Genomic DNA, 16,422 nt, shown 5'->3' on the forward strand with positions numbered 1-16,422 from the left:
TCTCTTTTTACATTTCTTTTCATTTTTTTTTTTACTGTTTGAGTTTTCTTTTAATCATGTCATCTCAGTGTGTCTTCTGCACTCGACTGAGAACTGGCACTGCATTTTCTTCTGCTGATTTTTATGAAATTTGGTCCAACTTTGTGCTGTGTTTGTGCAGCAGGCTGCAGTCTGTGGGAGTCGCCGTCCGAGTACGTTGTTGAAATGCTTTTGCTACTAAATTTACAACTTAAGTCCCCGCTGAAACATGTAGAGACTTAAGAGCAGGAAAAAACAGAAACTGAGGTCACATCTGCCGTCACACTGCTGCTGCAGTTAAAATGTTAAAATGCAAATCATCCTCGTCTCAGTGGAAGAAGACGAGAAAGAGGGTTGTTCAGAAATCCGCCTCAAGACAGAAAAACCTGTTCTGCTGCTGCTCGCTCTCTGTAATGCAGCTAATAGGAAAAACATGTCCGGTGGATGTAAAGGTGTAATTACAAGACAGATGTGTTCTCAAAGAGGAGGAGGAGGAGGAGGAGGAGGAGAGAGTGAAGGGAGCAGAGGAGGCCAGGAAACATGGCAGAAGCAGACAGGGGAGATAAATGCAAACAAAGGTGGAGCTACAAGGTCACAAGAAGGCGAAAAACAAACAGGAGTAGAGGGAAGGGAGCAAGGAGAGATGAGAGGAAACAAGGAAGGAAAAAGAGGACAGAAAAGGAAAGAAGTGAGTGAGGAAAGGAGAAAACGGAAAGGTGAAGACAGAGGATGAGGATGGATGTGGTGAGGCTGACCTTCCCATAATGTCTCTGCAGGGATTGAACACATTAAAGGCTTCAGAGTTTACCTGGAGGACAAGAATCCAGAAGGAAAACGGTGTCAACACCTGATCCTCAAAGACCCTCGACAGCTCAACTACTCCTACAGGAACACGGTAGGACTACACACAATCACTCACAACTCCTCCGTTTTTATACTTGTGTGTTTTCCTGCAGTTTCTTGGTGCTGAAGAAATAAGAGTACCAGATAGCTGCTGTGTTGATATGACGTATTCACCCCCCCCTGGTACTGCTTTCCAACATTGAATCATGGTAGATTTCATTTGGCTTATTTTGAAAAGAATTGACAAAAAATGACTATTTTTTAAGCAGATTCCTGTAAAGTAATGCCAATTAATGTAAAATATAAAGCATAAAAAAAAGGAATTGCAGAAGTTTTCACCCCCTTTGGGGCAGAATCATGATCTGAAATACAATTCTCCTCTCAGATTTAGTTAAACTCATGTGATCACATGCTCAGGTGTGCAAGGTTAAAGAGTCAGTTAAAATTAAATCTAATCATCTCTGCATCCTGTTTTTGCTCTGATTTATTTTTACCTGAAAGTTCTGACTGTAAGTGATGATTCAGATCTCCACTGCTTTGCCTTTCATTGAGTTTACACTGTGTGGACTTTTTGATCAGTGCTTGTACATCCTGGTAAAGCATTTATCAACGTATGATGTGGAAGCAACAGAACACCAGGACAGTAGCTTAAATATAGCAGAGAAAGCATACATCATCTGTGACTTGTGCACAGGCAACGAGCAATGAGTCCGTTAACAGTAACGATCCACAATCAGTCTGAACAGATGTAAATCCACTTCCTGCTACTGTCTGGTCCACCATGCTGAGTTCTGTTTGCACACTGAGTTATACCTCCAAGAGCAGTTTTATTGCTAAGCAGGTTTCCACAAGAGGAGTTTGACAGTTAACGCTGACAAGTCCAGAGTTTTTAACGAAGCATATAAAGATTTAAAAAGAACGCAAACCTTACAAGTGAAATTAACAGTAACTGTAGGATATCCAGGGATTGTAAAGTGATAAAGTAGTTTTTAATATTTATGATGCGCAAGAAATTTCTAATTATTTGCCTGAGAATGTACACATTTCCATGGCATACAGTGTTAATAACTTGATATGTGCAAAAGGTGTCAATTTAAAGCTGTGTTGTGAGTCCACTGAGCGTTCAGACCTAAAATACAGTTTTTTGTATTAGTAGTCAAATGTCGGTGTGTTTCCAGTAAAAAGCACCAGGCGAACACACACACTTTAATCTTTTAATGTACATCTGAGTGCGTATGAATCATCTTTTTAACATCTGTGGCCCTGAGGCCTTGAAATCCTTTCCTCACAGTGTCAGACAGGCTGAATGTGTCGACATTTAGGTCACTTCTTACAACCAAAGTTTATTGTTTTCTGGTTTGGATCGTTGTCGTCCTGTACTGTTGGTCTGTTGAAGGCCTGCTGTGCTGTGTGTGCTTACTGGTGTCTGCTTTTAGCTTCAACCTCCTCAGGGACTACACATGCAACCATTTTACCAAGTCTTGGCACATTGCATCACAGTTAACCCTTTGAACCCCCAAAACTTTTTTGCTCCTGTCACATTTCTGCTCACTGTGGGCAAAGTGTCTGCAGTTATTACCAATACTGGGGAATGTGGGGACTCTACATGTGATGTATATTTTACTGCCTAAGATTTTTTAATATGTTTTCATACTTTTTGATACCTGTGCAAACACTCTGCAGTTTAGCTGAGAAGTCCCTGATTTTTTGCCACATGACTGTTGGTTGTAGCTGAGTCACTGATAACTTCAGTTTTAAGTGATTTTTCCAAAAGAGGCATGTAGAGTAAAGTGATATTGATGATTTATTTTGATTTTAAGCTCAGATTCTGAGATCAGAGATGAGTGTTTGAAGGACTGTCGTAGGTTGAAAATCATATTGTTCTTTCTTTGTCTTCCTGTTTTTACAGTTTCTGGCTCAGAGAAATTGTGACATTTTATAAGTTTCTAGAAGATAATTTGCCTTTTCAAACCAGCAGTGGGTTTTGGGGCTCAGAGGGTTACTGTGCATTGTTCCTGATGAGTGAATAAAGCAAATACACGCAGATATTTACTCTAATTTACTCATATTGCAAAATTTTACTGTGACTGTTGCTCATTGTTTGCGACCGTCTGACTGTTGTAATCACGATCGTTGTGTTATTTGTGGATAATTTCGATATTTTCTTCACACAGAAGCTGAGCAGTCAGCCATTCAGCGGTTTGACGTTTGACACCGATTACATGGTTCGAGTTGTTCCCTTTCCTTCTCTGATGAATGAGAGCTTCTTCCCTCCATCCTTCCTCAGGACCAACTGTGAGTCCAGCCCTCCTCTGACCCACACCGGATTGATGAATTATTCAATTAAAGCATTTATTGTGTGAACTAAATGTCAAGTGTGTCCAACAATCCAATCTGTCTTGCTGCTAATGTGAAGAAATAACAGAGAAAACACTGTCAGAAGTTGAAAAAAGCATTTTAAAGGATGGCTGCTGTATATTTATGTAATTCAGATTTGCTTAAAAAGGAAAAATGCTTATTTACTGTCACACCAGAGTTGGAAGACAATGACTGCTGCATGCAGCATCTCAGAAGTCTTCATAGTTGTCATGGTGCCATGTTTGAGGTGTGGCTTTAAGTGGCCTGCTGCCTGGATTTCCACAGAACAAGACAGAACATGTCGACAACTTTGCATGTAGACAAGTTGCTGTCAGGTTGATTTTTGTTGGGCTAAATATTTACTGACTCTCTGAGTACTTGCCAAGGTGATGAAACTGATATCAATCCAGACAAAACAAAAAAGAAATGTAACAGCCACAAATGCCGAGAAAATTAGTTGAGACAGATGAGACAACACAGTAAGATCTTAACAAACTATTCCTGTGTGTGTTTTCCCTAACAGCGTGTGAAGTCCTCCTTGGATCGGACAACCTGGTCTGCAAACCATGTGAGTTCCTCCGTGTTGTTGTCATAACCAGAGCCACATGTAGACACTTCAGTCACTGGTTGGTTACATCAGTTTGTCGTTAATTAGTCTTTTTTTTTTTTTTTTTTAAACTTATTTTAAGTTTCCCCCTGTGGATGAAATGATTTCCTTCAGGACAAATTTAGCCACAAAAGATCTAAAGCTTGTTGGTATTCTACACATCCAACAGACTGAACAGCTCTCTGTATGCTCAGAGAGGAGAATCACAGACCCTTAATGCAAACATAAGTTGGCACATAAGATAAACCAGGAACTAAAATCTAACCCTCTGAACCCCAAGCAGTTTCTAAGTGTTTCCTTTTTTTTCTTATGTGACATTTTTACTCGCTGACGGCTCACTTTTTACTGCAATCTAAAGTCCTTCACCTCTGAGGAAATAGCACAGCTGTGGCTAGGAATAGGGAGAACTCAAAAATGTCTTTAGTGTAACAAAATTTTAATTTGTTGGATTATTTATATTACAAAAATCAAATTCCGTTGAATCAACATGTACAGCATTTTCCCAGTACTGGGAAAAACAGACTCTACATATTGTAGATATTTTCCTACTTACATTGGGACAGTCTCTGCACACTAAGCTTTTTTCACATTACTCTGCACATCAACTCTAGAAAGATATTTCACCATGCACAATGTGTCTTCCAACAGCTTGCTGCTCCGTATAACGTTTTTGAGCCATGTTGCATTTTTTTATTGATCAAGTTTATTTTCTTCTCAGTCTCTCCTTTTGTCTCCTCTCACTTAAAAAGTTGAAAAGTCAAGTGAAAAGTCAGCCACGGCTGCTCGGTGCCACTAAAGAGTGAAGAATTTTTGTTTATTTCAGCCTCTGGGGCAGTCCCTTTTTCTTTTTTTTCTTTTTTTTTGGTAAATCCCAAATTGAAATTTGTAGATTAAAGTGATTTGGATAGAATAGCATGATTTTAAGCTTCAGTTTGGTTGATCTTGTTCAAAGAGTGTTGGACAGTTAAAGTTGTGATGAACTTCTGATAAATTATGTCATTTTTGTGATTTTTTTTTAATAGATAACTTTCAAACTCACTGGTAGATTTTAGGGCGAGAAGGGTTAAGAACTTCAAAAAGGTAAATGAAAAAGTAGCTCATGTGTTTGTCTTTTAAAGCTACTTAGCTATTACTGTAGATTCCTAATAATGTTCCAATAATCAGCATGTGTGGTATGAACAGATAAAGACTCCTAATGATGGCAGCTTGGACATGCTGTTACTGATGTTGTAAATTTAATATAACGTACACACTCAGCACTCTGCTGCTGTCACGTTGTATTTTTAAAACATTTTCTTTGCTTTTGCAGTTGAGTGGAGGATATGGCTGGCCTGTTGGTTTTCCATTAACTGTAAACTAAAACAGGAGCAGAATAGAAAACTGAAAGACTAAAGACTAAACTAGATTTGATCATGTGTACATATATAACATTAAAAGCAGGAATATAGATGTGTTTGTCTTCCTTTGAGTTTTTTTCTTTTATTTGACAACAGGTCACATATTTAAGTACTACTGAATAACTTTAATTCTTCAGATTTTTTATTTATTTGCATGAAAAGTGCACATCCGTAAGAAGTTTTGTTTCTCTCTGTGCAGTCTGGAAGCCAAAGACCCTGAACATGTCTCAGCTTGGATCAAACCTTCACGTGGCCTTCGATCAGGCTCCGGCCTCCTTCGGCTTCCACTTCTACTACCTGTACTACAAGCTTCGGCAGGACGGGCCCTTCAGACTGCAGCGCTGCAAACCAGTAAGACCAACTGTGCTGTACATGTTTTTACATCACGTGTAAAAATATTGGATTCAGATTCAGCTTGGGCAGCCAGATTTATACAGCATCAGAGAAATGTGTGTATCACACCACACTGTCATGGTGAGGAGGAGCTGAGCCAGGAGACAAACCGGTTGGTCTACGTTCCAACCCTCACTTATGATCATTAGCTTTGGGTAGTGACCGAAAGATGGCTGCACCTTTGTGTCGAAAGGAGCCAGTTGGGATATTAAAGTCTCCTGGAAGACTCTCTTCAGAGGTTTTCTGGGCACATTCAGTTGGGAGGAGGCCCCACGGTAGAACCGAGTGGAGGGATTGCATATCTTATCTGGCCTGGAGCACTTTGGGATCCATCAGGATGAGCTGGAAGATGCTGCTTAAGAGAGGGATGTCTTGAATGTTTGTCACCATCGCATCATGAGTCTGGATAAGCAAAAAAATAAATCAATAAATGTCCCAAATCTGCACTGCATATTGATTCTAAGAAGGTTTTGAGTGAAATTACATATGAAAAGGGGGACGGTATTACTCAAAAATACCAGTGTGCCTACTGAGTACTGTCGGTTTTTGAGCGTCTAAACCAGTGTTACGTATGTTGCTGACTTACATGATCCCAAATGTTTCCAACAGTGTTCATGTGGTGAATTTCTAATCAGACTACCCACCCCCTGAGTTGCTCCAAACCAAACAATCATGAACACATTTGAGAAAAGGAAAAAATGGAACAGAGTCGGTGATCTTCAGTCCTCTCGTAGATATATTATACACCACACAGTGTAGCCTACAGCAAACCAAGACTGTCTGGACATCAACGGAAGTTGTCACAGAAAGCATGAATTTAAATAAGATTCTTTACTCTCCCGACGTGTGTCATAGATCTCCTCAAAGTTTGATTATCACCTAGTTTCACCTCCTGTCATGAGTTCATTATCTTTGCAGGCTTTGGTTTACATTCAAACCCTGGACAGTCTTTGTTTCCAGTCACAACTTGTGATTTGAATGTTTAGACTGGCAGAATGGCTCCTACCAATGACAGATGGAGGCCTCACCAAACATCCTTATCAAAGCTTCTTTTCAGACTTCACATGCTGACCATCGATTTCATGAGCCAAAAGATCTATCCCACCCATAGAGCTTTTTCTTATATGCACATGTCATCAGTACAGTGAATTATTGTGGTTGTCACTCTCTTCAGCACATCAATTAAACATATGTGAAACATAGTGCAATATTAGATATTCACCTGAGTTTAGTTTTCAACATTCAAACCCAAAAAAATGTTTACTTCCATTCTGTGTACGGTGCTTTTTATTCTGGTCGCCTGCCAATGTTGTCATGTTCCCTTTACCAGCTGTAGCAGTGCAGAGGGTCAGTTAGATAGGTTAGGTTAGGTTTCATGTAGTAAAAACTGTGAATTTGTTGCTTACTTATGGTAAAAATGTGAGTTTTTGCTGTTTTTTCTTAATGCTGTAACTTTTTGCAGGATGTGAACCAGCCCAGAGCGACATGCATCCTCCAGGATGTCACTCCAGGGACCTACACTATAGAGGTACAGAAACGCAGCACAGCACCAAACTTCACTTACAGTTTAATCACCAGACAGATGTTTGCGGATGTAGTAAACTGGTTAAAATGGGCTCTACTGAAATGTACTGTTCACCCTTTATGAGCAGATTAAAATGAAAAACTGCAAAACTTATTTAAAGACTGAAATTTTCAGTTTCACATGTCAAATTTATTGATGTATAAATTTGTCATTTTCCCTCTTCTGCTCCTTCGTTTTGGGTCAATGTTGTTCTTTTTTTTCCTGTGCGTCAGCTGAGAGACGACAGTAACACGACCAGGAGGCAAACACAGTACCATGTCAGCCAAGGTGAGACACACTCACGTCATGCAACACTATATGAATAGCACAACAGGCAAACCTGTCCAAGATGCAGCTAAAGATTTTTTTTTTTATTGATTTTTTTTTTAATTAAATGTCTAATTTCCATAACCCAACATGCTGTTTTTAAATGTAACAGCAGTAACTTCATGAATTACTTATAAATTATCCCAGACATGGAGACAGAATCTAACAGCCAAAAGCAGAGAAGTGACCTTAGTCTGTATGACCGACTGTTGTCACTTCAACACACTGATGAAGCACCAATGTTCCATGTCCCAAGTCTGAAAAGGACTTAAGTTGCCATTTTCCCTTTTATTCCCATTTTTTCTCTTTCCTTTCTCAGTTTTCCTGCTTTTCTTTTCTTTCATCAGTTCCTACTAGAAGCTGATTGAATGTCAAGTCAATACTTCCAGCTCATCCTTTGGCTCCATCACTGTTAACCTGACCAATAACAGACCTGCTGTCATTTGTGTGTTAACCGATGTCTCACGCTGGGTGTGTTTGTTTCATCCTCCAGTCCATTCCCCCTGGGCGGGACCGATCCGTGCCATGGCCATCACGGTGCCTCTGGTCATCATGTCGGCCTTCGCCACCCTCTTCACTGTCATGTGTCGTAAGAAGCAGCAAGGTAAGAGAAACCAGGAGGAAAATTTAAAAGAAGTGTCTTTATCCCTTTTTAAGCCTCTGAAGAGCATGTTAAATATCCAAAATGACACCATTTACCAGCCAGAAACTGTAAAAACAGAAGCATTCATCAGATTCTCTCGACAGTCCTTGAACTAATCATCTGTGGCAAACTGTTTTGTTGGAAAACTAAAAGTAAAAATGTGAAAATAAACTCGCTGCAAAAACTAGATTTTGCAAAATACACAAAAGTGTACATCTCTCAGTACAACTGTGAAACCATTAGTGATCAGCTCCAACGAACAGTCGTGACAATATTTCAGAGACACCTGGGCACTTGTAAAAATGTTGTACATATTGATTCCAGGTTTTTAAAATATTTTGCAAAATAAGTAATCAAAGAAATTAAATTTCCATTTTCTCTTTTTTTTTTATCATACTTTTTTGTCGTGCAGTGATGCATTGTTCAGACACTCAGGTTACCCCAAGGAGGATTTTTAATGTCTTTGAAGAGTCTTCTTTCTGCAGCAAGTGGTTGTAATTTCAAGTTCTTGACATGTTAAATAATAATAGTCTTTGTCTATAGATAATTTTTTAAAGTCCAAGTGTTCCACAGGGCAGCAGATATAAGAGAAAAGTCGTAAAATTGTCAGAGATAAAAGCACAATGTGGTGTATCAAAACCAACTAGTTTAAAGAGGTATAACATCACTGAAAAAGTAAAGACAGCTTAAAGACACGATGAACTTAAATATAATCAGAAAAAGGCTCTCAGATAAAAGTATGTTATAAGGAAGAGACTTAGAAGATGTCACTGTCTCAGCCGACCCGATTTCCCTCAGACAGATTGTTCCAGAGCCTCAGGGCCCTGAATGCAAATGCTTTGTCCAGTTTAGTTTGTAGCTGGGCCCCTGAAACAGATAAAAGGTACCAGTAAGTCAGAAAGATTAGAAGAAGGGCCATGAAGGCCTTTAATAAAATTCTAAAATCTATCCTGAAACCTATCAGCCTATCTGTTTCTACAAGTGAGAAGAGGCTGAACAGGAGTGATGACATTGTGGTTAAAAGCCTGGCAGCTGAGTTCTGAACTAACTGGAGTTGATCTGTAGCAGTAATCCAAATGTGTGAAATAAAAGCATACATACAATTATAATGATTGAATTTCTGTCACTGTTATTGAAGTGTATGGCTGTTTTCCTTTTAGAAAACATCTACAGTCAGCTAGATGAGGAGAGCAGCGAGTCGTCCAATCACAGTGCGGCGTTGAACACCGACCGGCCGTGGCCCCGCCCCAAAGTCTTCATCTGCTACTCCAACAGAGACTGTCCCAAACACACCAACGTCATCCAAAGCTTCGCCTACTTCCTGCAGGACTTCTGTAACTGTGAGGTGAGACAGTGAAGCCTGAACCAGAGACTGGCTGAATGGAGGATGATGATGATGATGATGATGATGATGATGATGAAGAAGAAGAAAAAATATATTGCGTGTGGTTGTGAAATCTTTGTTTGCTTCTGTTCAGGTTGTGTTTGACCTCTGGGAACACTTGGAGATGTGTAAAGAGGGGCAGATGTCGTGGCTCAGCCGACAGCTGGATGAAGCAAATTTTATCATCACTGTCTGTTCCAAAGGCCTCCGGTACGCTCTCTGCTGCACCGTGTCTCTAAAAACAGCCAAAAAACAAGATCTGCTGCTGATGTGTTTGAAATGTTCTCAGCTGCAGTTTCACCAATGGCCACTAGATGATGCTAAGTGCTGTTTTCTGTTTTTAAAAAAATTACATTAAATAAACAAAACACTATTTCAACTGTAAAATAAGGAGGATGTTCTAAAATCGTTTTATTTAACTATGTTAAGGCTGAAGTCATGTTTGAGGTATTTTGTGCTTTGACAGGTGTGTTCCTGCTCTGTCGTTATGTTTTTTTTTCTGTTTGTTCTTTTTCCATCTTAGATCTTTAGGGCCTTTCTGCTTGGCCATCTCTAATTGTCTTATTATTTTTTTTATTTTTTTTTACTGTAAACTATGGATATTTAATTTGTTGATGGGCAAATTAAAAAAACAAATAAATAAAAATGATCTTATTTGAGTATTTGATACATCAAGCCAATTTTTTTTTTGAAATATCTTTCTAAGTATCCATATTTTATGCTATAAAAAATTCTGACAAATGAGACATAGTCGAGCAGAAATTGTTTTCTAAAAACTGGATAAGTTATGATGGAATGATGGATTGAGACTAATTATTATTAATGGCAATTCTTCCTTGATTTGTAATGCTACAGTAAGTTGAGCCAATAAATAGCAGCAGTAGTTTAGACTTCTCTGAGCTGAAGGAGCTAACCTGTGTGTTCCACTTTGTTGAAGACCTGGCGGCTATGATGGATGTTTTTTCTATAAAACTTAATAACATGATCTGCACCAACATTCTTTAGACTACGACATTAATCTTTTGTTGTATTTCTTTATTTTATTTTAGTATTTTTCCCTGTGTTGCCTTGCATTGTTTTCTATTTTAACTGGTTCCTTCGTCTTCCTGCAGCTACTACATGGAGAAGAAGAGCCGCCGAGGAAAGACGCCAGTCAGTCGTCGTAATAACAGCAGCAGCAGCAGCACTTCTGTCACTGGTGGGTCAGGCGGTGACCTGTTCATTGTGGGCGCGGCCATGATTGCAGAAAAGCTGCGGCTGGCGAAGCAGAGCGAGGGGGGCGGAGCTCAGGAGCTGAACCGCTACATGACAGTTTACTTCGACTACTCCACGGAAAACGACATCCCCACCATGCTGAGTCTGGCTCCCAGGTAGAAACTCAACAGCAGCAGTTAACACTCTTGACCCTGAGCAGTTTCTGGGTGTTTGTTTGCTCCTGTCACATTAGTATTCATTGTGGCCTCATTATTTACTGCAGTATAAAGTCCTGCACTTCTATGGAAACGCCACAACCATGGTTAGGAGTAGAGGGAGCTCAGAAATGTCTCTTGTGCAATATAGTAAAGTGATCCCTCCATAAATATACAAAAAGTAAACACAAAAGTTACATTTCTATGTTTTTGAACATCAAAACATGCAAACATCCTGGTAGACTCCAAAGAGCTCATTCTAAACCTGTTTTGTGCATGTTATGGGTTCTTCAACCTTTTGAGCTCAAAGTAGTTTTTAAAACTTTTTATTCCTGTCATGTTTTTTCTTCACTGTCGCTATAAAACCAACACCATAATGCCATAACATGAACTAAAATAAAAAGATAGACTTGTAATCAATATTTTTCTAAGTTCCTACAGGCATTACCAAGACTGGAAAAAGGGGTGATTCTACAGACTACAGATTGTTTTGTATTTTTAATGTATATGCTCTGTTTAAACACAGTCTGCAGTTCATCCCAGTGAAGCCAAAAGACAACTGAATTTTTGTCCTTTGACTCTTTGTACATCTGATTCACACCAATGAGTCTTAGGAGTTTTTTTTTTTTTTTAAATTTCAGAATCTGGTTACAGCAACCTGTTTCTTATGGAGAATCTGTAAATGTGACATGTACAGCAGACTGATTGTGATGAAATATCAGCATTTTAAGCTCAGATTTGCCTACATTTACACGTTACAGATAAGTAGTTTGAGAACCATTTTTACCGTTACTGACTCTGATAAGTAGTTGTTATTTTGGCAATTTTGTAAAGACAACATGCCTTTCAAATCTACTGGTGGGTTTAAGTGTTCAGAGTGTTAACCAAGAAAGTAACTGGAAGATGAATCAGTCCTTAAAATCATCATTGAATGTGTTTAGGTTCAAGTTGATGGACCAGCTGCCTCAGCTCTTCAGTCGGCTCCACTCCAGTCAGTCCAGTCTGGCTGAGCGTGAGCAGCAGCCGCTCAACGTGTCCAGGAGGAACTACTTCAGGAGCAAGTCTGGACGCTCGCTCTACGTCTCCATTTGCAACATGCACCAGCACATCAGCCAGAACCCCGACTGGTTCGAGAAGCAGCTGTCACCTGCAGGAGGCACCTCCGCCTCCTCTGACTCCCCCTCCAAACAACCTCCTCTCCCTGCTGCTCCAAGTCCTCCCCCAAAGCCTCCCTGCTACTCCTCATCTCAGCCCGAGCAGAGGTTCGACTCTGGCCTGGTGCTGAATGAGGTGGTGGTGAGGACGCCGCCGCTGGAAGGCAGCGATAGAGCCCCGAGGAGGAACATGCTCCTGCTGGCCCCTGGCTCCAGTTCCAGCCTCAACCTTGGCCCAAGTCCCAGTCCCAGTCCAGGTCTCTGTCCCAGTCCAGGTCTCTGTCCCAGTCCTGGGCTGTGTCCTAGTCCAGGCCTGCCACACTGCACTCTGTCTGCGCTGGGACCAGCTTCAAGGTAATAATACCACCTTCTTTTTTAACCTCCTGAGTTCAGACTAACACAACACCATCTGACTGCTGCTGCTGTTTGATTCTTTCAGGTCAACCTCTGGGATATCTGGACTTTTACCTGAAGAGCCTTCCTCCTCCTCATCATCCTCAGCTGCCTCCATTCTGCAGGATGAGGTGTGCCCTGTCCCCGCCCAGCCAGAGGAGAGCTGTCCTTCTGCTCCTGAGGTCCCGCCTCCTCGGGATTCGGGTATCTATGATTCGTCTGTCCCCTCTTCAGAGCTTTCAATTCCTCTAATGGAAGGACTGTCACATGACCAAGCAGACTCCTCCTCCTTGGCTGACAGCGAATCGTCTTCTTCTGGGCTGGGTAAGGCAGTTATCTGTCGAATACAAGAACCTCACCTGATGCATCTTGTATTTGAAATATTGTTCTGCTATTAGCTTTCAGTTCCTCATGTAACTTTGCCGTAAATAGCTGACCACATGTTTTTCAGGGGACGAGGAGCCACCGGCCGTCGCGTCGCTCCGCTGCAGCGCCACCGCAGTGTGTAAAGCCGAGCTGCACCACCATCACCACAGCGACTCTCTCGCTCCTGTGGCATCATTGTAGAGGATGCCAACAGCCAATCAAAGGAGGACCCAAAACTGTACTGGTCTTAGCCCTGAAAGTGCTGTCATCCCCATGGAAACAAAACTGGAAGACATTAAAGGCATTGGAGGAACTCATATGTGGAAACAAAGTTCTAGAACACGAGTTCTTGTCAGCTATGGAGACCACTATGTTGTAGGACTCGCCTTTGCATTCTGAAACACTAACTATGGCAACTATGGTGACACTACTTCCTGGTAATCATGGCAACCACTGATGTTAAACCTGTAGTCCCTACTAAATGTGGTAAACACCACTGTGTTTCTTGAATACTGTTACCTCGTAGCTATGGAAACCCCTTCATTTTGAAACTCCATTCCCCAGAGTTTATGGTAACAATGCCGTTCTGCAACATTAGTCCATGGTAACTATGGTAACCACAAAGTTCTAGGACCATATTCCCTGGTCACTGGGGTAACCACTGGGTTGTAGAACATTGGTCACAGGTAGCTGTGGTACTTACTGTGTTCTAGAGCAATAGCCCAGCTAACTATGCTAAATACTGAGTTCCACAATGTTGACAACTACTATGAATGAGGTAAATACGGAGTTCTGAAACACAAATCCCTGGTAACTATGGAAACCACTGCATTTTTCGAATAACAGTCCTATTAACTATGGGAACCACAGAGTTCTGGAACACTACTTCTTAGTGGACCTTTGGTAATGACTACATCTCTGAATACCAGTCCAGGTGACTATGGTACCAACTGAGTCCTCAAACAGTAGTGCCTCGTCACTGTGGTAACCATTGGGTTGTGGAGCATTTGTCACTGTGGTAACCACTGCATTCTGGAGCAATACCCAAGTAACTTTGGTAACCAATGTGTTCTAGAACGTTGACAACTACGATAACTAAAATAACCACTGAGTTCTAGAACCATAGTCCCTGGTTGCTGTGGTAATCACTGAGCTGCAGAACCTTGGTCACCAGTAAATGTGGTAACTGCTAAGTTCTGGAGCTTTACTCCCTGGTAGCAATGATAGTGATGCATTTGTCCAAATAACGAGGATAACTGCCATGTTCTGGAGTGATGATGATTCCACTAGCTAAGGGAAACACAGAGTTCATGAACTCTGCTCCCTGGTAACTATGGTAAGTGGGTCATCTAGAATGCTAGTCTCTGGTAACTAAGGTACTTTGTTTGTACCACTGACCCACCTGCCTGGAGGGTTTTTGAAGGACTGGATCTCCAGACGCAGGTGGATCAGAACCAATCAGTTCAAACCAAAGACTGCCTCGGCACTGCATACTGATGGATGGATGGATGGATGGATGGATGGACGGATGGATGGATGGATGGATGATTAGTGACGGCTGACTCGTGTGTTTGGGTAGAAGTTCGGTACCAAAACAAGACTCTGAAACAAACTGCATGTTTGGATGCAGAAATGCGAGAAGGCACAGGATCGCAAACATGTTCAGATGTGGCCCAGCAACAACATTCAACAGGATCAAAGTAGCTGAGTGCTAAATGCATGAACACATAAAGGACATTGAGATTTTGGCAACAGGAGGCTTTTTGTACTATTACTTGTAATCTCAACATTTTGGACCTACAACAACAATTTCCACAAAACCACATGAATACTGTTTTTTTCTAAAGTTGCAATACCTTAAATGTGCCTTTTTATATTCAGAGTAGAAAGGGAAGGAGCATTGTGGTACTATTGAAGACCTGTCAACAATGGTACCAACACCTGATAATGTGACACGATGTGGGACAAGAGCATACACTTGTGAACTGAAATGTAGTTTCTTTTCACTGCATCTTAATTCAGACAATAAAATTGGCATTTATGCATGATAAGATGTGATTACATTAAGCTTTTATGGTATTGGATATTGATGTTACATTTATAGATGTACATTTCCTAATATTTTGAACTAATTTTCAGACATTGTTGCAGGAAGCAGCAAAGATGAGGGGCTTTGGTTTTAAAAATGACCAAATTACTTTAAATAAGGCGAGTTCCTCCAGGACAATGAAAGGTTGACGAGTTTGTCAAATGAAATGCTGAAATGATGTCACACTTTGATGTATTAAGTCAAAATTCTGAGAAAGTAAACACAGTTTTTTACTTTTTATGTCAGAATTCAGCAATGACGAACCATTATTTCTACTATAACTTGAAACTTTTATGTGTCTCCTATTATTTTGACTTAATTTGAGATTTTTTATATAAATGTAATAGCTTCTGTAAGTCTTTTTTTTTTACATTTTCCTGACTGGGCCGTTGTTGATCTCTTGTACATATTTCATGATAGTCAGAGGACACTGTGACTATCAGTTACTGATTTTTTTTTTTTTTCTTTTCACGATCAGCAACTGCACTTGGTTTTCTGGATCAAAAATCACGAGTCCTGTGTTTTTTTAAGTGTTGATAAAGTCCTTTTAAAGTGTGTTTTCTGACTCTAAGTTGCTGCTGAAGGCTGAGGATCGATGGCTTTTGGTTCATCCACAGGTTTGAGTTGTTGGAAGGAAGGACTGAGCATTTCCCACTTGTAAATATTTGTAGTTTTCTCTGAAAATGTCTGATTTTATTTTGTATAGACTGTCATTTTAGTATTTTTTTCAAATTTTAAAGAAATATCTTTTTAGAGCTGTACTGTTTTATAGTACTTTAATTTAGGAAGTAAATAAATCCATCTATGAAAACCTTCTTCTGTTCATATTTTCTTTCGGTCACTGACTACTTACTGGGAGTTTATAGGAATCCTGTTGGTGTTCACATGGACGACTCGTAGATTTTTACATTTGCAGCAGGATGCAAAGCTCATCTAGCAGAAAAGCAGAAGAACTGTTGCTGGAGAAACGTTGGCGCTCAGTAAACCACTGTTTGTTCTGTTGTCTGTCGTTTGCTTCGAGCTGACTAAGAGGTTTAACTTTCTTCTAGTGAAACACTTCAGTGACACAAAAAGCAGCAGACAGCTCCATAGTGTGGACGCTGTGAGGCATCAATGCTTAAAACAACACGAGCCTGTAAAACTCACAGATGGTGCTCAAAGGCACAAAGTCAGACAGTCTGCACACGGCCAGCCTTCAAAATAAAGGCACGAGCTTCAGCTTTATTTCCGTAATTTCTGTTTGTATTGGATTTATGTGAATCTGCTCAAGATGTTTCTCTTTAAAGCAGGCAAGCGAGTTTATTTACTTATTTATTTCTTTACATGGAAAAACAATCAAAACATGGTGGACGTGAAGCAACAAGTAAAATACAGAAGAAGAACAAAAACATGCAAATGATGAAGTAAACAGGAAAACAGGTAGAATTATATAAATACATGTGCTGAATAAAGGTCGTGGCAGTTGACATCACACTTT

The 16,422-nt window shown here is 40.3% G+C and overlaps 1 protein-coding gene across 1 annotated transcript in view; it reads left to right on the forward strand.

Annotated features, from left to right (window-relative positions):
* The window catches only part of il17rd (interleukin 17 receptor D), a 39,368-nt gene extending 23,608 nt beyond the window's left edge, over positions 1-15,760 (forward strand). The window contains exons 4-16 of the mRNA XM_008302733.1: positions 795-913; positions 3,036-3,156; positions 3,743-3,787; positions 5,423-5,574; positions 7,079-7,144; positions 7,414-7,468; positions 8,001-8,111; positions 9,311-9,495; positions 9,629-9,744; positions 10,647-10,904; positions 11,885-12,451; positions 12,537-12,814; positions 12,942-15,760. Coding sequence (XP_008300955.1) covers positions 795-913; positions 3,036-3,156; positions 3,743-3,787; positions 5,423-5,574; positions 7,079-7,144; positions 7,414-7,468; positions 8,001-8,111; positions 9,311-9,495; positions 9,629-9,744; positions 10,647-10,904; positions 11,885-12,451; positions 12,537-12,814; positions 12,942-13,057 — 2,189 coding nt within the window. The 3' untranslated portion in view covers positions 13,058-15,760. The remainder of the gene's footprint in view (positions 1-794; positions 914-3,035; positions 3,157-3,742; positions 3,788-5,422; positions 5,575-7,078; positions 7,145-7,413; positions 7,469-8,000; positions 8,112-9,310; positions 9,496-9,628; positions 9,745-10,646; positions 10,905-11,884; positions 12,452-12,536; positions 12,815-12,941) is intronic.
* Positions 15,761-16,422: the final 662 nt, after the last annotated feature.

Source organism: Stegastes partitus, unplaced genomic scaffold, assembly GCF_000690725.1.
Source record: "Stegastes partitus isolate 25-593 unplaced genomic scaffold, Stegastes_partitus-1.0.2 Scaffold1865, whole genome shotgun sequence".
NCBI lineage: Eukaryota > Metazoa > Chordata > Actinopteri > Pomacentridae > Stegastes > Stegastes partitus.